The 24847-nt window shown below is 39.0% G+C and overlaps 1 protein-coding gene across 1 annotated transcript in view; it reads right to left on the reverse strand.

Moving 5' to 3' along the window:
- LOC120766179 (zinc finger protein rotund) overlaps positions 1-23449 on the reverse strand; it is a 118854-nt gene extending 95405 nt beyond the window's left edge. Inside the window, exons 1-3 of the mRNA XM_040091536.1 lie at positions 22328-23449; positions 20098-20691; positions 2-97 (exon numbers count right to left, since the gene is read on the reverse strand). Of these exons, the coding sequence (XP_039947470.1) occupies positions 2-97; positions 20098-20691; positions 22328-22906 (1269 nt within the window). The 5' untranslated portion in view covers positions 22907-23449. The remainder of the gene's footprint in view (position 1; positions 98-20097; positions 20692-22327) is intronic.
- Between the last annotated feature and the right edge of the window lie 1398 nt (positions 23450-24847).

Raw genomic sequence — 24847 nt, forward strand, 5'->3', positions numbered from 1 at the left:
CCTCATATCCTTGCTTGATGGCTGACATGTGGCTGCGAGTTGCCGCCGCTGATGGCCATCCGTTATAATCGGCAATCTCCTTACTATGTTGTCCACACTTTGTTAGCATAAATTATAATGCGAAGATGTAAAGAGTCAGAGAAAGAGAAAAAGAGCGAGAAACAATACACAATTAGTTATGGATAAGTGTACAATAGAGTAATTGAAAGGAAAATGTATTAGACTCCTTTATATGTACTCATATACTAGGAATCAGAAGTAAATACAAAAATAAAATTAACGACAATCTTCAATGGAAGAGAGAAAATAAAGTACTGAAAACTGTATTAGATGGTAGGGATTTGAGTATGCGATGCGAGTAAAATGTTAAAAGAATATACACTCTATTCACCATACAAAAAATATTAATTTAAAAAATATCTCCTTGTCCGTCTAATAGTTTATGCCATATAATCGAAAAAATGCCGCGACAAAATTGGCAAGGAAGACCATCACTGTATTTAGAATATATTGGATATAGTAGCAGCTAATAACGGGTGATCCAAGTGGAGGTATTTTTACCAATAATTCCAAAGCATTAATGTTATTTTTGTTCGGTCTTATTTGGCATTTCACCATAGAAACACTTAAGCCTGAACAACGATTAAAAATCGATCAATTTTATTACCAAATTAATTACCTTACACAATAGAATTACCTTCTGTAAAGAATGTGTTTGGCGCGCTTCGCTCAACTTATGGTGAAAATAATGAACGGACTGAGCATACTATTCGCAACACCATCATCCTACTTGAGACCCAGCATTCATTATAGGATAATATGCGACCGAATAGACTACGTCCAGTAAGCAGTGAAGAAAATATAGCAGCCGTTGCTGAAAGTGTACACGAAGACCGTGGAGAATCGATTCGACGCCGTTCGCAGTACCTCGGACCGACGTAGGGAACAACTTGGCACAGTTTACGTCGAGATCTAAAATTAAATGCGGTCAAAATACAGCTTGTGCAAGCACTGGAGCCGCTCGACTTTCGCAAAAAGTTTCAAGAAGATCCCACGTTTTCGTATCAAATTTCGTTCAGCGATGAGGCCCTTTTTGGCTCAATGGATATATAAACAAGCAAAATTGCAGCATTTGGGACGAAGAGCAAACTGAAGAGATTCAAGAGCTGTCATTTCATTCAGAAGTAAACATGTTTTGGTGTGGATTCTGGCCTCCTGGAATCATCGGTACATATTTCTTCAAAAATGATGCCGGTGAGAACAGAATCGTCAATGGTGACCGTTATCGCGCCATCATAACCGACTATTTGGTGCCTGAAATGGAAGCTCGTGAACTCGGCGACATTTGGTTTCAACAAGACGGAGCCACTTCCCACACATCGCATCAGCCAATGGATTTGTTGAGAGAATTCTTCGGTGAGCAGATAATTTCACGTTTTGGGCCGGTCGCCAGCATTAGTCTCTTTCCTGAGGGGATATGTATGTAAAATTTAAAGTTTATGTAGACAATCCCGCTTCGATTCAAGCGTTTAAGAAAAACATCACGCGTGTCATTAGCCAGTTACTTGTCAAAACGCTTGAACGAGTCATGGAAAATTGGACTCAACGGATGGACCATCTAAGACGAAAAGTAGGAAACCTCCAAATGAATCACCCTTTATATGTATTTTGCTTCAGTGCAAACAATAATGGTGGAAAACTATTAAAAGGCATACAAGGCCTTTCCTAACAGGGAGATTATAACAATTCTATGTTCACCAATGTGCTACTTAATAAGTAAAAAAAAGTTTGACCTTTAACGTTTTCTTATCATCACTTTAAAACTGAAACTGAAAAGACAGATGATTTACTGAGAACTAAAACCTATAATGCTGTCAGAAGCCGTGAAAAAAACCAGAGGACCAGCTTAACGCACGAAAAAATTCACCGACAACAGACTAACAGATGCTGCGAACAGAAGTTTAAAATTGCTGCTCATTGGTTTCTAAAGGGTGTTTTTTTGGACATGTGGTATTTAAGAAAAAACAAAAGAATATAATTTAATGTTATAGCCATGAATTTAGCTTCACTATAAATGTAAAGGTTTACCATTATGGCCAAGTGACTTTCAAGGTGAACTCGAATAAATTCCAGCCTAACGCGTCGAATATTCTCTTTCAAAGTATCAATCGTCTAGGGTTTATATGCGCAGACAAGCAACTTTACATAACCGCACAATAGATGGCCCAGCGGTGTTAAGTCGATCTTGGTGGCCACGCCACAGGTCTATGATACGAGATTCTTTCATTCTTTTGTTCTCTTTAACAAATTGTTAGTTTCGTCGGCTGTACGACATATAGCGCCGTCATGCTGCCACCGAAAGTCGTTCACAACTTCTAATTCAGACACGAAAAAGTCTTTAATCGTGCCACATTACCGTTCTCCACTGTCTGTAATATTATGACCGGCTTCATTTTTTAAGAAATATATAATACTATAAGCCACTGATACCATAAAGCAATGGATGGGCAATCGGCGTAGGCTAAATTACTTGTTAATATTTAGGAGCATATTCAAAGCAGGTGCACGCGTGGTAGCTGTACTCACTGTCAGTCGCGAATCGATACGGCTGGTCCATATCGCTTAAACATACGGCAAACACCGTAATGTTAAATTTCAACACGTTTTACTGCGGGTAAGTTCAAAGAATGCATGCTGAACATCACATTGGTGAAAGTTTTTCAAATGCTACACAGATGTTTGAAAAATTTGATGTTGCGGTGAAAAAGCCCAGAACATGTGGTTATCAGAGCCATCGAAACAATCACCCATTTCAAAGCTGTGAAGACGTTTACAGGGTTTCTTCATACATTCCACTCATTGTCACGGTCATGCAAGATTTAAAAACGCGGTTTTGCAATGAAGCTCTTGAAAGTTTCAATTTGAGTCAGCTATTATCAAAAATTAACCTAAACTTAAAGGAATAAGATATAGCTGTACTCATTTAATGCCTGGTTAGACGTTTTGGGAAAATCTTGACAGGATACAAAAAACTGCAAAAATCGAAGCTAAAAGCAGAAGTAGCGCTTCGGCAACAACAATGGAAGCTGTAAATGAGTACTCAAGTGATTTATATAGTCCCTCACCATTAAATTCTACTCTGAATCACCCCCCTCCACCAACCTCCCCTCCACCGACTTGGTAAAATATAATTCAAAAAATTCACTTCAATTCCACGGCGTGCCATTCTCTATAAATATGACCTTTGACCGCCTAAATGTATGCTGACTATTGAGTTGGTGTGGTTTGTAAACGAGGCAATAAAATGTTAGCCACCTAATTGTTCAATTCTCCAAAACAATTTATTGAACAACTCTTTCTAATGCCGTCTAGTTTCTTTTTTCTTGAATGCATTCCTATTTGAAAAGCGAACTTTTTGTTGACCGCAAACGCGGCCACAGACATTGAACACCGCGAGTCGCAATCACCACTTCTTTTGCGTTGCATTGCATTTTAAAAATTCTAGAACACCAGTTGCTATTAAATGTCTATTACTAAAAACCAGTTGTAGGCAAACAAAAACGCGCACGGAAAATATTTAGAAAAAACGCTGAAAGTGAAAATCCAACATTCAAATCGCCAAAAAGTATGCAAACAAATGTCGATAACCTAGAAAATGGAGCGAGGCGGCGCAAAAACTTCTAATTGTAAAAAAATCTAATAAAATATAATAAAAAAGATTGCACGGGCATCCCAGCGCCGGCTGCCAAAAGCAAGGAAAAAGATATAAAGCTAGGAAACAACAAAAAGTGTAAAAAGTGCAAAAGCAAGAACAAAATCCATTGCAGCACTAGTACATTTTGACGGCCAATCTAAGCGCAAATGTCAAATAGAAAATAGAAAATAAAAAGTGGCGACATGCCCGGCTTGTAGCACGACTAAATGACTGACTGAGCGCGCCAGCGGTTAGCTAGGCGGAAATGAATAACAGTATTTTTTCTAAATCGCGCCAAATTGATTCGTGAGTATTACGTGTGGGCGTGTGTGTATGCGTACGGCTTTTATATGACTGACTGGACAGCACTTGCGGCTAGGCAAACATTTTTTAGGATTTGCATATTTTGTGTCTTTTATTGGCCAATTTTTTACTATTTGCGATATTTGTCCAATATTTTTTTGCCTATCACTTCTCGCTCAAGCGCTTCAAATGGCCTAGAAAATATAGAAAACAGTGGTCTTTATTATCTCTTTGCAGCTGGTAACCGTTGCCTAATTGCCGCTTGCTTTTGAAAAAGTTAGTTGAAGGTTACCACTGTGCTTTTATTTTTCATGACTATGCAGTGTTATGCCTTTTTTGGAATTACTTACATATTTTTACAAACAAATTTTATTTTGGTCACTGTTCGTTGAACACGCGTGGCGAGACTTACTGTTGAACCACTTAAGCAACAGGTTGATTCGATTTATAACCTCCATGCACATAGGCAAATATTGTTAAAGAAATTATTGTTTGAGGTATGGGACATATTTTTGCTCATTAGACTCTGTAATCCAAATCTGTCAACGGTGGGACGGAAATTCGTTAAGGCCTTCGAGAACCCCGCACAGAGTCTGGCGTGGATGCTAAAATGGGAACGATGCAGACCCTGCTGCTCATTACAATGGAATTCATCGGAAAACGAGTAGGTATAGTCGAAGAAGATCCCACGGAGTCCGCAAGTGATGTTGAAAGCATTGAGCAAGGTGAAGGTTATTCGCGATCTGAGCTTGTGCTTAGACTTCTAAAATAATATACTGAGCTATTAATCGACTCTCAAGAGGATATAGATAACTCAGCTATTAAATTATCTTCTGAAAATCTCCATCATCGCAAGTTAGTTTCAGTAGCTCCAGTAGCAGTATGTCACCGAGCTACGGGTTATGCATTGCTAATTGCGGAGGTTGGTTAGGTAGGTTAGTGTGTTTAGGGGATGTATAATGGCAAAACGTTTTTGTGTTGAATCACTATGGCAACCAGGACATCTTGCAGGTAGATACCAGCTGTGCAAAATTTTAGATCTTTATATATAATATATTTCAAAAACCGAGGGATTAATTCGCAAATATACAGACAGACGAACGTGGCCAAATAGACTCAGCTGGTCACGCCAATCATGTATATATAGATATTATAGACAAACTTCGTGACAAACTTAATATACCCTGTTCAGTGTATAAAATTATGCCTGATTGATAAATTTCTGGATCTAGATATAGTTCAAATACCTCCGCTGACAACTGAGCAAAAGCTGATTCGAAATTCCCATTGTAAGAGGATAAAGGTTGTATGGAGCATCCCGAATATTTGCAGTAGTCGTCTGGAGCGGTAACAAGGTGCACAATGAGCCCACTGAAGGCTTGAGTACGGCTGCTTGCGGTCGGGCATGCTTTCGACCTTCATATTTATTGGCAATTGCCTTAAAATATAACTATATGATGGTTTTCTTAGAGAACTGTGCAGTTTTCTTGTTACCAGCAATTTTTTGGAGACTGGGTCGCTGCTACAGAAAACACATTTAAAAACAGCTCGATTAGCTGTTAGTTTCACCAGGAGCGCTATTAATTTGGATTAATATATTTTAAGTCTGAGATTACTGTTAACAGGTATGCGAATCCCACTTAAGCCCATTTCTAAGGAACACTTACACGAAGATAATAAGTACTCGGAGCGAGTTTTATTTCAACGTACAACGTTGAGCAGTACCTAAAGATCTGTCGGGATCGGGAAGGATGTTTCCCAACCGTTCGATACCAAACGTGCTTTCAAGCAAGGCTATTCCTTCAATCAACTCTTGAAGAAAATAATTCGATGTGCAGAGATGAAATGAGAAAGTACCGTCTTCAATAAAAGTGTAGAGCTGCTGGCGTACGTCGATGATATTGATAATGTTCGCCTAAACAATCGCGCCGTTAGTTCTGCTTTCTCCAGGCTGGATAAGAAAGCGAAGCAAATGAGTCTGGTAGTGAATGAGGGCAATACGAAATATCTCCTGTCCTTGGCTCTCACGTTACTGTTGACAGTCATAACTTTGAAGTCGTAGATAATTTCGCCTTTATTGGAACCAATATAAACACCACCAACAATGTCAGCCTAGAAATCCAACGCAGAATAATTCTTGCCAACAGCTGCTACTTTGGACTGAGTAGACAATTGAGAAGTAAAGTCCTTTCTCAACGAACAAAAAGCAAAATTTATAAGTCACTCATTATTCCCGTCCTGATATATGGTGCAAAGGCTTGGACGATGACAACAACAAATGAGTCGACATTGCGAGTTTTAGAGAGAAAAGTCCTGCGAAGGATTTATGGTCCTTTGTTCGTTGGCCTCGGTGAATATTGCATTCGATGGAACGATAAGCTGTATGAGTTATACGGAGGCATTGACATAATTCAGCGAATTAAGAGACAGCGGCTATGATGACTAGGTTCTATCGACCGAATGGATGAAAACGCTCCAGCTTTGAAAGTATTCGACGCAGTAGCCGCCATGGGAAACAGAGGAAGTAGAAGACTTTCACTCCGTTGGAGAAGGACTTGGCTGCACTTGGTATCTCCAATTGGCGCCAATTTGCAAAAAGAAGAAACGCTGTTGTTAACTCGGCTACAGCCGCGTAAACGGTGTCTACGCCAGTAAAGAAGAAGAAGAAGTAAGCATGATGCTCCTTTCAATCAACACACTTGGATCCATGCTAACATGTCAGCGTTAATATACTCAAGCTCGAGTGAGAGGCAGTTTTGCCTATCTCGGCAACAGCAACAAGCTTAAAATCCAATAATTGCGCTTTTGGATATTCTTCAAGGTCATCTCCTCTAATCGCAATTAAACCTAACTTAAACTTTACTTACAAATCTCATCTTTTGTCTAAATCGAAAAACAATTTTTCGAAAGATTCATGTAGTTTTCTGTCTTGACATAAGAAAAGACGAACCAGTCAATTCATTTTGGCAACAATCTGTTATGCGGCCCGGTCAAAGTTGGTGCGGACTTTGCAGCTCTGTAAACATTTAGTACCGCTCGTTCCCGTTAATAAGCGAGGAGCGTGGAGAATTACTACAACAAATTTCTTTCTCGCCCCTTTATCAAAGGAAGGGTCAACTCGGTAACACCAAAAGGGTTTTGTAAAACTCTATTAATAATAACATCGAAATTATACTCAGGAAGAAATTAGAAACTTTCGATTGAAACTCTGCGGTGGACGAATGGCCAAGTAAAGAAGTATGCAAAACTTCTTGGGTTTCAATAAGACCATATTCACGAAACCAGTTACTCAGCAGCCTTGCAAAGTTTAAGGAAATCACGCGAACAAGAGCAACACTGACATTAGTGAGTCTTGCAATAAGCGCCTGCAACAGCTCACCGAAGTGACACTCATGCTAGCCAACAACAAAATAGCGGTAAAGACACCTCAAACCCAATAACAAAAGCAACGCATTTTCACACCACCCACTAGCAGCAAAGGAAAAGAAAGGCAAATGCAAGGGGGATGCCGCCTAAAAATAGCAGAAAGGAATAAAATGGAAGCACTCCTGCAGGAGCTCAAAAACAACCAGCACAAAATTAAATAATTAAAACAGAAACGAAAAATCGAGGAATTGTGTGCAGCTCAGCAAAAAGTGCCGCCGTGGTAGTCGATTTTGCGCGCTGTTTTGCCGAATTGTGAAAAGCGGTGTTGGTGACCAAAAGGCGTAAGCCAAAACTTCTATGCACGAGGTGTGCTTGTATGTGGGACCGTGCGTCTATGCATTTTTTAGCTATTTTTTCGGTTTGTTTTCTTGCAAACACAAAAATGTTATGAGAAAAAACGCTTTGAAAAGTGGTTGGGAAAAATGCCGCGAAAAAAGAAGCTGCCGGGAAGCGCCAGCTCGCATTCAATGTACGGCGGCCAGTGGTCAGTAATGGAAAAAAAGGCTTCCACTTTGTTGCTGTCTTTTATGCTGCATCTTCCTACAGCGATGCCGCACTATGGCACTACTTCCCACTTCATACAAACAAAACAGCAGCAAAACACAGGGAAATGAGAGACAAGCGCCACAGCAAATCGGCTGATTTTTACACGTTCGTTGTTTTTGTCGAAACCCTTAGCCGCCTTAGTCGCAGCAACAACGCATCCTACTTCAGCCCGCTTTTGACCAACACTTCATGCAATTTTTACGATTTTTCTACACATTTTTTGTGCTCGTTTTTAATTTCCTCACAAGCCCGCTCTTATCCTTTTGCCGACCATTACAGCCGCAGCTTGCATGCGCACGAGACAGCGACCCGCATCAACGCTAAGCCGATGCCTTTCGTTGTACCCTTGCTTGCCACACATACACACACACACACTTACTTTATACATGTATGTATGTCTGTGTTGGTTGCCTCCTCCTCAGCTGGCCGCTGTTTCTCTAGTGCACATGGGGACTAACACATTGACTTCGGTGTTGGCCGTTAGCGCGTTCAAGGAGGCAGCTGCGAAATAGAGAGTTAGGCGGAGTGGCAATGGCAGCATTCGCGCAAAGCGAACAGCGCAAAATCAGAAAAAAATTAGGCAAACTACAAAATACAATTTTTTTTTACACAACGCGCGTCGTTTGCAATTTCTTCCGAACCCTTTGCATTGCCGAGCAATACTTTGTGTGAGGCTGCTGAAGAGGCTGCGGACGGGGTTGTAACTGAGTTGTAAGGTTGTAAGCCGCAAAAGATAGCTGCAATGTGTGGGGTTGGGGTAGGCGGCGTTGTAACTGTATCAGCGGCCGATTCGTAACTATGTTACCAGTGGACTTCACCACTCCTATCTTCTTCTTTCAACGCGCAAAGGGCCGCCTTAGCCAGCGAACTAGTCTCTGACACTTTGCTGTTATATATTTATTTATTTAACCCAGTGCTAATATTGTAAAATGCGAAAAGCGGTGAATAATGAATGACACCAATAAACTCAATTAGCTCGTTGTTAGACGTGTGACGTTTATGCCTACGAACTTTAAAATAATTATAAATTTAATTATAATGAATCTGAAATTATTTGTTCGTGTGCAGCACCGAGCATAAGTACAGGCATTACCATTTCAAGGCTTAATGACTTGCTCGGACCTGTATCTCCTTTTCTTTAAAATGCCTTCGCAACTTGTAGCGATCGTCATTCTAAAAACTCCCCCACCTATCATGGATTTTTCCCTTGCCTAGAGCCGCTTTCACTTAACTTCAGGGCCGGGTTTCCAAGATGGACCTATTGAAGTTCAGTTTCTATGCTCCTTGCGTTCTGGGTTGCCTACCATTTTTTAGTCAGCATCAAGATGTTTGGCTTAACTTTTATTGACTCGACTTCTCCGGGCCCGAAAGCGGAGCTATCCTCGCATGCCAAGTTAAGCAGCATTTCCAAACTTCTAGAGGGTTCCAAACAATTTATTCTTAGCTCCTTCACCGCATGTGCTCAATAGGAAAGTATGTATTAATTTGGTTCAATAGCGATCCATTAAAATTAGGTTTGCAAATATTTTATTGTTGCTGATTTTATATTTGTAGTCTTCTAGAAAATTATATAAAATATACTAAAATAATAGAGTGTCAGATGAGGTCAACATTTATATCTTAGCAACGGATCGAATCCACGTCTTCGGTAGGCTTCATAATTTAAAAAAAGGGTTGAACTTTCTGGTCGAAGAGATAGAAACAAATTTAGATCTTCTCTCAGAACAGCAAATTTAGTGTATAGCAATGTTCTTGGATACCAATCTGCAAGTCTTATGTTGGGTTAATGTTCGCATCGAGTCTAGTTGTATTGGTCACACTATTGTCTTGTTTTCCATTACACTTTATTTTTACGGCTTACCCCCCACGCCGGCGCCAACCGGTTTCATTGGAATAGAGGCAACATTCTACACAGGCCCGCTCATTTCATTTCATTACCGCGTTGCAGCCGTGAAAGTAAAACAAAACTTTCTCTAAACCCCACATTTATTGCGTTTTCATGCCACCCACATCCCATCACGCGCCGAGTGGCTCCCGACTAACCACCGCTTTCGTTGCCGCGTTGCTTTGTTGGCGAGCTGTGTCCTTTCGCCATTAATTTGCACCTCACTCTTGCTGGTTACATCACAAACCTTTTTTTTTTGCCTTTCCGCCACGGCGACCCGTGTACACCTCCTTCCACAGCTGTGTGCGGGGAGGCAAACCTTTTTTTGCGTTTGATGAACAATTTTTTCGCATTTCTTTTAGAAAATTTTTGTGTTTTGCTCATCGAGCATTCACTTTTTGCGCGCGTCCAACGCTCCATACCATGCATTTTCATTCATTTGGATTTTTTCTCCTTTAAAAACACCAAGATTTTTTTCTCGTTTTTCTTATTTTTGTTGCAAATGTTTTTTGTTAGCATTTTCGTTGGCAACGCTAACATTTTTTTGCCTGTCTGGTTCTATTGATTTTTTCCAGCAACGGCAACAACATTTTTTTAATGAACGCAATACAAAAACAAAAATTGCTAGAATTGTGCATGCAACAACAGAAGTGGCAGCAACACGCAGTTACACACCCACACACGCACACATTTATAAATTGCCAAAGCAAACACGCAGCACGCTCGACATGTGCATATATCCACAACAACACCAACAACAACAACAAAAGAGAACCGTTTGCCAATGCAAGCCTGTCAGCTGACAGGAACAAAAACAAAAACAAAACGGCTGTTTTGCCGCCACTTCCACTAACACATCCTATTGTTGCTGTTGTTGTTGTTGTTGTATGCCATTCTATAGGTTTGAGGTTAGAATTTGGATTTTTTGTCGCCCACTCCGTGACACATCGTGTGCGCTCTTTCTCGTTCTCTCTTTCGCTCTGTCCTCGGTGAGGGATGTCACCCTCTTTCGCTTCGGACTACCGCAACACTTTATTTGCATTTGCACAAAAGTTTTGTGAAAAATTCAACGAAAACAAAAATTTAACACATTCAGCACTTTAATGTATTGGAAATTGGCGGTTTTTGTGGCCTCCCGCCATCCACAGTGGATCAGGCGCATATTTCGCGGCAGTTGGCTAATGTAGTTATTATTTTTGAATCTTTTTGGAAGCTGTAGTATTTTAGTACAGCCCAGTACAGCAATTGGCGCTTTCTGGAAAATAACGGTTTCAGAAAATTTTCTTGTTTCGCCTCATATAGCCGCGAAATAAGGTATGTATACCATATTTAAATGCTGCCATTGCAATTTCCAGAATAAGAAGCTCCGTAAGGCGGTACCAAATCGTGTGATTTATAAAATTATGCATTTAATGTGTTATAGAAGCCTTTCATCAATTACACGATAATGTTTTTGGCAAGGGGTCGGTTTACCTCAATTTAGTAATTCCGAAAAATAAACACACACAATACAGGAAGAGATGTGTATAGCAGCAGCGAGAAGAAAGAAAAAAGCTTTTGATTACTTTTGGGCATGGAAATCGCATAAATGGCGATTATGCATGTGGTTCTCCCACGCTAGTTCAACAATAAGGCCTTTGAACATTTGATGTCGAAACGTTAGTGAATGTATCGGTGCACAAACGAAGAGCTTTTCGTAAACGCCGAAAATGCCTCACAGTTACACTAAATGAAAGAAATTGAAATTGTCAAATTTTCGTATTAATTTTAACCAAGTAATTACTCTACGCCGCCTTTCATCCACGACGTTACGAAGTAATGTATTTTTCTGCAAAATGCACTCAAAAAGCAAAGACGGGTAGGGAATGAGAAGATGAATGTGTGTATAAGTAGTTGTCCTATGTCGAATCTGGTCTCCGTAAATTCTTCTTCGCTTTGCTGGCTTTTCCATTATTATTCCTCGCATACTTCTTGCATAATTAGAATTAGCAATTTCATGTGACTGTTAGTTCATTTTGTGCGAAATCAATTAACTTAAAATGCCGCTCTCCGGAAAACGCAGTTATTTACTTCACCTTAACTACAACATCAAGTGTTGTTGTTTTCCAAATTAAACGGTATTCATTCTTCCAGTGATTCATATTCCACCCACTTTTATTTCTTTGCCAAAGTGTGTTTAAACAATAAAATAAAAGAAATCGAAATAAACAAGAAGGAAGAGAAATCGCAAGATGATTGGAATGTGAGTGCCGCCGAAGTCAGCTGCAAGCAGTTGGCTACATAACAGTGAGCCAAGAAGTCTTTTCGAACAATCAATCTCCATTTAAATCAGTAAAATTAGTGAAGCACAAAAAATGATAAGTACAAGAAAAAGATATAATTAAATATCGGTGAAAGCAAGTTACAGAAATTCATATATGTGGGTATATAGTAGCTAAGGAAATTAAACATAAAGCAGCTGTAGAAGAGAAGTACCGTGTCGCAGTGGAGAGAAAAGAGACCATTTACCTCGCAAAGTTACAATCGACCATAACATGTGCTGGATGGGATAGATACCGAGAATTGAAGAGGGAAGCCGGACGCAATTGAAGTTAAAAACAGAGAGAGGCCGAAATGCGTGAGTGCAAAGAGCTTGACAAGCTGGCCAACAAGGGTAATGCCCGAAAATTCTACGAAAAGATGCGGCAACTAACAGAAGGTTTCAAAACCGGAGCTTATTATTTACAACCTCAAGATGTGTTTTAGTAACCGATGCCTAGAGCATACGGAAATTAAGGAGGGAAGACTTCTCCAACCAGCTGAACGGCAGAGAAAGTATAACACTTCGAGATGGAACCCGATTCCCCAATCGAACACGATAGAGCAGACATTCCATTGCCCTACTATGAATTAGTTCGAACAGCAATTACCCGTCTGAAGGACAACAAAGCGGCGTGGCCAATGTATTGCCGTCAGAGCTATTCAAATAAGGAGGTGAAAAACTGAAAAGGAGTATGACGAAAGCATGCCCGACGATTGGAATTTAAGTGTGCTCTGTCAATTCCACAAAAAGGAAGACCCCACAGTCGCATATAAGGTGCTATCGCGCATACTCTATGAAAGATAAAAGCCCACCGTCAACAAACTGATTGGACCTTATCAGTGTGGCTTTAGGTCTGGAAAATCAACAACTGACCAGATAATCACCATATGTGAAGTCGTGGAAAAAACAAGGAAAAGAGGATCGACTCCACCACCTTTTCGTCGATTTCAAAACTGCTTTTGACAGCACAAAAAGGAGCTGCCTGCCTAAACTGACGTTGAGCAACACCAAAAGCTCCGTCAGGGTCCGGAAGGACCTTTACGAGCCGTTCGATACCAAACGAGGTTTCATACAAGGCAACTCGCTGTCTTGTAACTTCTTCAATTTACTACTGAAGAAAATAATTCGAGCTGTAGATCTGAATAGAGAATGTTGTAAAGTGGGTTCTAACCGCGGAAGCGGTGTCTACACCAATAAAAAAGAAGAAGAAGATATGGACAGAGAAAACAAGAAGAAAATGGTCGTTTAATGGATGTAAATTTCTTGATTCCCTGAAATTGCCAGTTCAAAACTTACAGAATTAGTATCCCAATACACGCCTATATCACGATAAAGCTGGGAACTCGAGATTCGTAGAACTAAAGAATCTTTTGAAATACTGCAACTATAATAAGGAGCAGCTTACTTATATATCGGCAGTAGCATCAAGATACTTCCATATTAAACTTGTTTGGTTGTCTGAGAATAGCGGAATCGTCGGAATAATTTTGATGAAATTGGACCGAGCAGAGGTTCCCCTGCCACCTGTACTCGGGTTCTTGATCTGTAGGCATTGCACGAGATTCGAAACCAACACTTTTCTGGTTGCGGAAGCCTTCTGGCCCTTAGTGGAACGTAACGAGTTCATAGAACTGAGGGCCTTAGCAAAGCCTACATCGCCGCAATGATAGACGTACTAACTGGGCACTGTCCCGTTGGCACTCACGCGGTGAGGCTAAATATTTTGGAGGAGACAACTTGTCAAAATTGTAAGAAGGAAGATGAGGTGGAAACATCTAGACACTTTCCTCTCTACTGTCCAACTTTTGCCGGACTACGATTGAAGCATCTCGGTTCTCGTACGTTTTACGAACTCAGCAAATTAGCTGGAATCGATATTAGCCGTCTCAATAAATTCGTGGTAGGCTTTAGGTGTGTTGTCGATATGCAACGATCTTTTAAATCCATACCTATGAATTCTGGACACTGCAAAGAATAAGCATCTCCAGCAGTTCAAGTGCGATTATTCGTTGGCGAAATCAACCTATTTACCTAAACTGACGGCTATGCTGTCGTGAGGTGACTATGAACTTTGATGAAGTGCCTCGTATATTCAAATCGTAAAAGAGGATACTTTTTTCATATGGTTCTAGAACCCTTACCAGTGCGAGGTGCCAAATCATAAATATTTTCTTTTATTGATTGCAGAGTAAAGTGAACCTGTTTTGATATTGACATTCAGAACAGACTTAGTGAGTTAGAAAACAACAAAGGACCCAAAGAAACGTGATTCTCACTCCAGTCTAGAGATTAATGAAAAGAAAGAGTCAAAATGCATTCAGCATTACAAGATTCAGGCTTCAGCACTAAAAGCCAACCCTCACACATACATAACTAGAAGCAGAAATTCAATTCGCCGCTAACAAGGCAACAAAACAAAGAACAATTACCGGTACAAAGCACAAGATGCAACGCCGATGGCTGAGCGAAAATGGGTCTAAGCGCAGTGAATAAAAAAGAAACAGAAAGAAAAGTGAAGAAGCATAACTGGTGAACGGCATACAGAATGCAAACCATGCTCGATATGATGAATATAAAGTAGACAGCGAGTTAGAGAACGTAGGAGTAAACTTCGATTTCTTCATGTGGTCATAATTTATCGTTTGCTTTTATTTTGCTGGTTTTTTGCTTTTTATACTCTTGCAACATGTTGCTTATAGCACCTAAGACTAATTGAAATAGTTCTAGGATTATATGTACGCCATCAGTAGACCAGGGTAAAGCTTAATTTCCAGTGACTGTTTGGGCGGGCAAGCGACAGCTTGAGTAAAAATTGAGATATCTTGAAGAAACTTGGTACATTCCGTAGACGGTTCTCGAGCCATTGCCACGCCTACAATCCTTCTTGCCTTTAATCAAACACTCATAAAGTGCGATGAAAGTTTTGAAAAAGTGGTCGTAGGCCCGCCCCATAATGGTTTTCGTGAGCATATCCAAGCGCAAACCTCTACAGCTATTTCAACTAGACTTCCTGAGAGTCACACACTTTGAAAATAGGTCACATCTAGACGATAGTTGCGCCCACTTTTCATACTACGTTTAAAAAGGTTCTATAACTCACCAAATAAAAACATCGGTGACATTAAAATTTATCAAAATGGTAGCAAAATTATATAATGGGTGTGACAACGCCCACCTTTGAGTGCATCCCTACATCTCAGAATGTGTTCCTCAGTCCTATAACTGATTTTTTGCCAAAAATAACGGTACAACTATGAGGTACATTATTGAAATTCCGAGAGGTTCCTTTCTTGATAATACTTAGTGTGCCTTTGAGTCTTCGAGCATCCGGTTGACTTATGCCACATACTACAAGGTGCTTTCGAAAGTAAACAGGACTTTTTGAATCTAGCGCCTCTTGGTGGCGCCATCTATGTGTAGACAGGTGCGTCAGAATCTGCTATCTTTATCGATTGTCCAGTGAGAATTTCATGACATTTCATAGAATGGAAGTGAAGTTATTGAGTTTTAAGTGTTAGTATGTATGTGTTATCGGTGCGAAAATGAGCTTCGAACAAAGAGCCAACATTAAATTTTGTTTTAAAATTGGGAAAACTTTTACCGAAACGTTTCAATTGATGAAACAAGTTTATGGCGATGATTGCCTATCCCGTAGCAAGTGCACGAGTGGTTTCAACGTTTTCAAAGTGGTCGTGAGGACATAAATGACGATCAACATGTGGGCCAATCAAAATCCGTGATCACCGGAAATTCCATCGAAATTGTGCGTGAATTCATCAAAAATCAGCCGAAATCATTATTGAAATTCATGAAAATGGAATAGAACATCTCCAAAACATCGATTTATCGCATTTTCACCAAACATTTCGGCTTACGAAAGGTGTGTGCACGGTTTGTTGCGCACAAATGGACTGATGACCAAAAATTGCTCAGAATCTAACGTTCGAAGGACAATTCTTCTTCTTCTTAAGGACAATTATTGGACCAAAAATCACATTTTTACCATTAACCACTCCCCGTATTCACCTGATATGGAACCGTGGGACTTCTTCCTCTTCGAAAAAATGCATTTGCCCATGAAAGGAAAGCGTTATGCAGACGTAGAGGCATACCGGCGGCCATACTACCTGCCAACGAGCTAAAACACTCGTTCGACATGCGACTATTTTGAATAAAATAAATTGGTTTTGCCGAAAAAACCATTTGTTGTGTTTTTTTTAAGTTCTGTTTACTTTGGACTGCAACTTGTATAATGAATTCTTACGAAAAATTTGTTAATATAAAGTTTTGCCAAAACCTCAAGGTATTTCCCGGATTTGAATTTTTGAATTTTAAAGATAATGAAATATTCGGTTACACACGAACTTAGCTCTTACTTACTTGTTGTTTTTTTAGTTTTAACAAGTCATGAATATTTGAGGGTCAGTCAAACGATTGTGATTGCCGCTCGAAGGCAGTGCAGTTTCAAAGAAACAAGAGCACACAACAAAATTTACGCATACATATGTATAGTGCACTTGTTCCGTTGTGTTTGTATTGCGTAAGTTTAAATTCTTCTTTGCTCCTCGTTCTATTTTCAATACAACCGACTTGGGTGCTCAGTATTTTTGTGTAAAAGGAAGTGTTCACTATCGAGTGAAAATTTGGGTTTCGAGAAGGATAGTCAAACTTAAAAGTTTATCCGACACTGACCAGGATTTGGTGAAATTTTACTAATTCCGAACTTTAAAGCGTTGCAATTAGTTAAGATTTTACTAGGGCATATTTTACTATGGTAATCATGCAAAAAAACTGTCAAGCCGTCAATTACAAAAGATCTAAAATATATAGTAACAAAGTGTATATTGTGTATGCCAGTGGCGGATTCAGAGGGAAGAAACTGGGGAAATTTCCCAAAAAGCTGCGACCGACAAACAAAAAGCCAAAATCATTGCGTGAGAACTTGCGAAGAATAATACAAGGACCAAGTGTATATTTCTCTGTTGGATACAATCGGCGAAGATTTGAAGACGCGGTTTCTAGAGAAGTATTGAATGGATTTCAACTGAGTTTGCTGCTTTCAGAGGAAGTATGTGCTTTGAAACCTAAAGAAATGGAAAACCTTATTGATTGCTTGATAGATAGATTCAAAGGCCTTTTGAATATAGACAACGTCGTGCGATGTTTGAAGCTCAAAGGTGAACTTGATCGCTGGCAGTGCCATTGGGGGCAGAAGAAAAAGTAAAAAGACAATAAGTTACCGACTACTGCATTGGAAACGTTAAAGAACTGCGATGTAGACCTAAACCCCATAATTCATACCTTTCTTCGCATACTCTGCACACTTTCTGTGACGAGTGCGACCTCTGAACACTATTTTTCGACACTTCGCGGCATGAAAACGTGGCCGAGGACGAACATGCTTTAAGATAGATTGATCGGCCTAGCGTTTCAGAAAAAGTTCTCGTAAGGTTCTCAAAACTTGGCCCACATCGTTTTGTTTTGTGAAATTTTTCTATTCAATAGCCGAACTTACTACATTATGCCATAAAATATGTCACCCGCACGTCTACGATTTATAATGTGTTTTTCCAATTTAGTAGAACTTTATATTAGAAGGTCGATTTGTAATTTTTCCACCATGATATTAAACTGTATTTAATACTATACCACTATATATAATAAAAGAAATCTTCATGTGTCAAGTTTATGTTTATTTCCCCCACAAAAACTATTTCTGGATCCGCCCCTGTGTATGCACATGTGTACCTATATTTCAGCCATTCGAAAGTCTTTAAATACACTCACCTGTCAGTTTTATAAGTATATTTGGAAGTAATATTGATTATCTTAAATACTTTCGTTTTATGTATGTACGTGCTTTTATGTGTTCTAATAGGTTGGAAGAGAATGTTTAACTACCAAAAAGGCTGGTCTTTTTTGACTCTCCATGGATAAATATGTACTTAACCTCCAAAATTCTCAATCAGAATCTTTAATCTAGACTGTGTAAAGATTAAACGAAATAGTTCACTCTATTAATTATTATTTAAGCATTACCCTAATGACTGTTTACATGTTCCATCAGAAGCTCAATTCCGCCTGTCTGCATCTCGCCTTGAAGCTAACAGAAAATATTGACGCTGAGAAAACTTACTTAATTTGCGCGGAAATTACAAAGCATAATGAGGAACCTATAAGTATATATAGACGTGCAACGGTGTATGTTGTTGTAACGGGTGGTTCACGTAGAGGTCCTTTTTTCAATAGCCGTTTTTTGACAGATCAGCGTTTACAAATCTTTCAGAATTATTTCGAAAATTCACGTTCTGTAAAGAATGTATTTCGCCCGTTTCCCTCAACTTATGGTCAACATATTCGGCCTACTAAGCGTACCATTCGCAACACCATCACCCATCCACAAACTCAGCATTCATTATTGGATAATATTCGACCGAATAAACCACGTCCAACACGTAGTGAAGAAAATATAGCAGCCGTAGCTGAGAGTGTACACGAAGACCGAGGAGAGTCGATTCGGCGCCGTTCGCAGCAACTCGGACTGAGGTTTGGAACGACATGACGCATTTTACGACGAGATCTTAGATTGAAAGCTTACAAAATTCGGTTTTTTAGAGAATTGAAGCCGCTCGAACTTCCCAAGCGACAAAGCTTCGCTCTATGTGTTCTTGCAAAGTTCCAAGAAGATCCCACCTTTTAGAACCAAATTTTCTTCAGCGGTGAAGTCAATTTCTGGCTCAATGTGTTTGTAAACAGATGTGAAGAGAAATCATCATCCAGAAAAAATAACGGCTTGGTGTGGTTTTTGGGCTGGTGTATTCATAGGTACATATTTCTTCAAAAATGATGCCGATGCGAGCGTAACCGTCAATGACCGTTATCGCGCCATGATAACCGACCATTTGATGACTGAAATTGAAGCTCGTGATCTCGACGATATTTGGTTTCCTGTTCCCACATATCGCATCAATGGATTTTTTGAGAGAACACTTCGGTAAGGCGATCATTTCACGATTTGGACTGGTCGATTGGCCATCAGGATCGTGTAATATCACATCGTTGGACTTTTTCCTATGGGGATATGTATAGTGTAAAGTCTATGTGGACAATACCGATTCGATTCTGGCCTGCGATCAGCAACATTACCGCGGCCAACATTTGAAAGACATAATCTTCAAAATATAAATGCCAAAGAATGTTCTTTCGAATGATAATAAAAATTTTCCATTAAATTTTAATGGCTGTCTTTTTTTAAGTACTCATAATGGAACACCCTCTATTAGATCTGAAGCAACAAGATGTGGAAAGTTCGTCGTACTACTTCGTGGTCAACATCAACTGAAGGACAAAGTTTCTTAACTTCTGCTCACGTTTGTCTCTTCTACACTTGTCTCTTTGTGAGCAAGAGAGTTAACACGAAGCAAAAATTTTAAATTATTAGTAAAGGCATAGTTTTAAAATGCAAGCATTTTAATTATTTGACAGCTTCAATTTTTTTCTAGGCATGGCTTTGAAAATTTAACATTAAAGGGAACTGCAAGTAGTCTGTAGTAGGCAGTGAAGAGGGCCAGAATAACTGAGTGAGTCTACATCTTACACGAAATTGGAGTAAATACTATTATTATTGCATTGAGTAACAGAGAACCGTTAAAATAGTGATTATAAAGCGCTTTGCACCCCATCACTATTTTTATATAATTTGCCAATTGATTGGTTGGGGAATTGAATTTTGGTAGTTGAAGCTATTCCAGGAAAAAACCCTAGTACCCCATACAACTTGACTATATGTATGTGGAGAATGCAACGAAACGCATTACCCGTTAACTGCTGGAACCGTTTAACTCTGCCGAAAAACGATTATAAATCCTCCTCAACAAGCTCACACATAATGTACATATGTAAAGCCAAAAGCAATAATCATAACGGAATATAAATACTTACATCGACATTACCATTCCACATGTAATGCATGCCGACACCTGTCGGATCGTGATGCGTCTGCCCAGTCATATGTTCGGCCATAACAGCACTCATCCAATGTACTAAACCCTGCGTGGGGTTTTGCCCCTGAACGCCGCCAATCGGCATGGTGGCGGCGACGGCTGCGGCCGTGCTTGCTGCTGCTGCTTCCGACGCTGCACTGACCGCTGTAGGCGAACTGGGTGTCGAGCCGGTCGAATGCAAACTCTGATGCTGATGTTGTTGCTGTGATTGTTGTGAATTGCTCAGGTGGCTTGCCGACGAGGAGTTGTGTTGTTGTCGCTGTGTTGGAGATGACAGTGATTGTTGAGCGGGCGACTTTAGCGTGCTCTCAAAATTGTGTGTCGCTTCAGCAGCGACCGCGGCATGCAAATCTAATCCGCCGACGGGAGGTGTCGGTGTGGCCGAGCCGGAAGACGGTAAAAGGGCAATATGTGAAGACGTGTGATTTATAGCAGAACCAGTGGTGCTGGTCGGTGTCGCTGTATTCGCTTGCGCGGCTATTGCGCTCGGTGGTGTGACAGCTGCCAGGGGCCAGGAATAATTGTTTGGCTTCTGCGAATAAAGAACAGGGAAAATGATGACTGAAGTAATATTTGGTTAAAATCTGAAAATATATGTATGTATTTTAAGTTATCATATGATGATGTATCTCCTTAAATTTACTAAAGTTGATATATAGCAAAAGGCTGAGAAGAATGATTATTACGAAACTTTATCTGGCCGTAAAGAAAGTTTGCATATACAAGTGATAGCTTGGAAAATTTAAGATCTTTTCATAAAAATTGGAACTTAGGAGCAACTTGTGAAACCAGAGAACAATATTTGGAAAAACTTAAATTATTAACATACTTCCCAAAAAGAACAAGCTTACTCGCACTGATCCAAAAACCAAACAGGGTTTTCTTTGTTCCGTAAGCAACTGGCAGCGTCAGCTCTTATACTGAATAATATATAATCCTCCTTCTAAGATACTTAGTAGTAAGATGTGAACTTAAATTTGGTCCCCAATATTGCCTTTTCTTTCAGAGAAGAGTGGGAAATTGAAGAGATGGACAGAGACGCAGGGATAAGCATCTATTAGGATGGGTTCAACCTCTATAGCCGATTGTTAAGTGGTGCTTTTCAGCAAAATTAAATACCAGAATCGCCTTCCGTCTTTTCAGATCACTGTAGTATCTTTCAAATGGACATCACGGCATTTAAAGAAAGCCTTCTTGTGCTGACAAAGAATGTGCCTTTAACAGATATATGTACAAGCAGACATTCTCTTTCACAATAAACCTGAATGGGTTCCACGACATAGTGATATTCCTGATCACTGTGAAGCAGATGGGCTAGTCAGAGCAGATACAACAGTAGAATTAGACATTGGTAAAGAGGGAATTTATATGCTTTTGGCTATCTGCAGATATTTAATCGACAAACATGCTATGCATATAGAGGCTGAGTCTCGCTGAAGTCAATCCCTAACTTGCTTATCAAACAGGCAACGTGTAGTGAATGGAATATGGGCCGCACATGCCGATTATTAAAATTCAAACGAAGTTATATAAGAACGCTAATAGAAGGGCTATCTAATGATGCTAGCAGACTGGGAATACAACACAAGACTATTGTAGAAGTTACTGAGAGGAGAATAGACTATATACATATGTTAGCATCTTCTATGCGAATGCAAAACTTTATATGGAAAAAATTTCAACTATTCTTGACGATGTTTCGGATTAAGAGGACATAATAAAGTAGAGTCATTTTAGTCCCGCTGGTTTCACAATGAGCCTCCCAAAGGCCTAGGCTTAGGTGCGTCGTAAGCCATCCAATCTATTCACCTTTCCATCGTCCATATTCGAACTTTGAGCGTCCATCCAGTTGGCTTACGCAAAATATTTCAGTTAATATCTGGGATCTTTTATAATTTGATACCAAAACCACTGGCATCGGTTCGAAAGGTTAGACCAATGGTAAGTTCTACTCCAATTTTCTAAAATATTTCAGACTTCTCTTCAAGTCAAATGAGAATATAACGCGTGTAGCTAGCTTTAAAATTCACCAAACCATCTACCCCAGATTAGCAAAACTCTTAAAAGAGCAGATGTCAGGGTTAGATCACACCCTATCAGTTTAAAGTCGGGCTTAAATAATACTCGTATATTCAATCGTAAAACTAATTACTCTTCCAATAACTAACATGATTGCTAACGTTCGTGCTGTCATTTGAATCCCCGGCCGCCTCGCCGGGCAGTTCCGCAGCGACAGCGCTGCGTTGAGCTGCAGCTGCAGCCGCTGCCGCTGAGAAGAAGAAATTACGTGAGAAATGAGCAGTATTAGGTGATTCAGCACGCTTGGAGACTGCCGGCGATTTACGCTCGTACTCGACTTCATTTTCATATAACTGTCTTTGTCGCTGCAGTTGATGTTGTTGCTGCTGTTGTTGCTGCAAAGCGGCTGCGCTCACGAGCAAACTTTTGTAGAAATCTGCCGGCATTAAGAACGGTGTCGCTGCTGGCGTTGGTGTTCTTGCATTTGGTGGCGGCGTTGACGTGGAGTCTACACACTGAACGGGGCTTTTGCAGTCGTTACTGCCGCGTCGCCTTCTATGACGCCACGTGCACAACTCCTCCACATCGGCCAACTGTTGCGCCGAAGCGATGTTGTGGCTGCTGGCCAAAGACAAAATGCGCTGCGTGTCATTGCGTCGCAGGAGAGTGCTTGCCGCCGTTGGCGTCAGTACAGCGCAACAGTTCATTGTGTTGGGTGACATATTCATTGTTCGTTATGTGTGCGGCGCGAATACTTTCTGTGCGCCTTCAAGTATGCTATGCAGATACTAGTGGAACACAAACAAATAAAGCTTTCGCTTTCAAGTGTTAAAGTTTTGCTCAATATAATGCTGCAGATTTGTTTGTGTTACTTTCCGTATAATAACTTCCGCTACTTCCGGCTGCTTGCCTTTTCATTTAGTTATTTTTCAGATTTATTAACATTTACATGAGTTTGGCTATATGGTTTTTAATTGCTGAAAAAATATGTTTTATTTTAACTAATTTATTTTGTTGTGGAACTCTGTTCCGAGAGCAGCATTGAATCGTGAGTGGTTACCAAACCACTTTTTTGTTTTAATTTTTTAAGGGTTAATTTTTATAATTGGTAAAAATTTTACTATCGATCTCGTCATCATTTATGTGTAAAATATTTATTATTATTATTACTAAGGTTTAGGAACTTTGTTTGCCATGCTTTATAATTTTACATTTTTATTTTATTTGCAAAAAATTGTTTGCTTTAGTTTTTCTATCGCGGTTTAATTTAATTTGACTTTATTTTTAATTTTTTCCAATGTAAAAATTACAGTTTATTTTGTTACTTTGCCTATAATATTTATTTGGAGTTTCTTTGTCTTCATTTTTGCCTTAATTTTTTTTTAGGATTTAAAAAACTTTGTGGTCACTTTCTCATTTTTTTATGATAGTTATTATTTTTTTTTTTAAATAATTTAGTTTCAAAAATCCTTTAACTGGACACATTTCGTCATTAATTTTCATAATTTTTTCTTACTACAGTCAAACTTCTCATTTTTTTTTACTTACTTTAGAATTTTAAAAATTATTTTTTAAATTTTTTTACTGCACTTCTCTTTCTTTGCTTTATTTCCTTTTTTATATGTTTTGCTTATATTTTTTTTTGTATTTCTTTTGTTTCTTTTATTTAGTATTTTTATATTTTTTGTTTATATTTTTTTATTATACTTCAGTGCTTTTGATATATTCACTTTTCCATGGACTTTTTTTTACTTATTTCTCCTTAACATTTTTTGCACTTTTTCCTCATTTGTTGCCCTAAAACTCACTGAGTGTTTTTAAAACCCGTAAATGTTCGTATTTTTGTTTACTTTTGTTGATTTATTTGCAATTACTTTCGGTGCCAAAACTAACTTCATTATTATTAGCACTTTTTTAGGGTTTTTACTATTTTTTTCTAGAAATCTGTTTACTATTTTTCTGCCTCTTTTGAGTTTGATCATAATTTTTATCGTTCGGCGCGATGCTCAGCTCGATGCTCGACTAAATGCGATGTCACATGTTTCCATTTCGCGTTTTTCATATCTGAATTCATAAAATCACTGGCAGTTTGTTTATTTCTTTCTTTATTTTATTATTTCTTTTTTTATTTTTTTTCAATCAATTTTTTTTTGTTTTATTTTTATTTTTTTGTTTTGTTTTTTTTTATTTTAATATTTTTATTTGTTTTTTATTTCATTTATTTTTTTATGACTTTAATTTTTTTATATTTTCTTTTTATAAATTGTTCTTTTTTTAACTACACAATTTTTCCGAACAAAACTGTTTTTGTTGTCACATTCGCTTATTTTTTGCACTTTCGTTTAGGAACTTTTGGTTTTCAAATAAATACTTCTCACGGCAGCCGACAAAACGACACGAATTGTGTCTACTTTTTGCAAATATTTTACTTACTTATTTTCTATATGTGTAACTGCACAAACTTATTTTTTATTCGGTTTCACTAAAATCTGGTTGTTTTGTGTTTCTGCTTCTTTTTTCAAAACAACATTTTTATTATTTTGAAATTTCCCCATATTTTTCAATGGCGCACTTTCTCTTTGGATTTTTTAGCCAATTCAATACTTTGCGCAGATTTGTACGTACATTGTATATATTTGTTGTTGTACTTTCTGTTGGCACTGCGCTGT

This window comes from Bactrocera tryoni, chromosome 1, assembly GCF_016617805.1.
Source record: "Bactrocera tryoni isolate S06 chromosome 1, CSIRO_BtryS06_freeze2, whole genome shotgun sequence".
NCBI lineage: Eukaryota > Metazoa > Arthropoda > Insecta > Diptera > Tephritidae > Bactrocera > Bactrocera tryoni.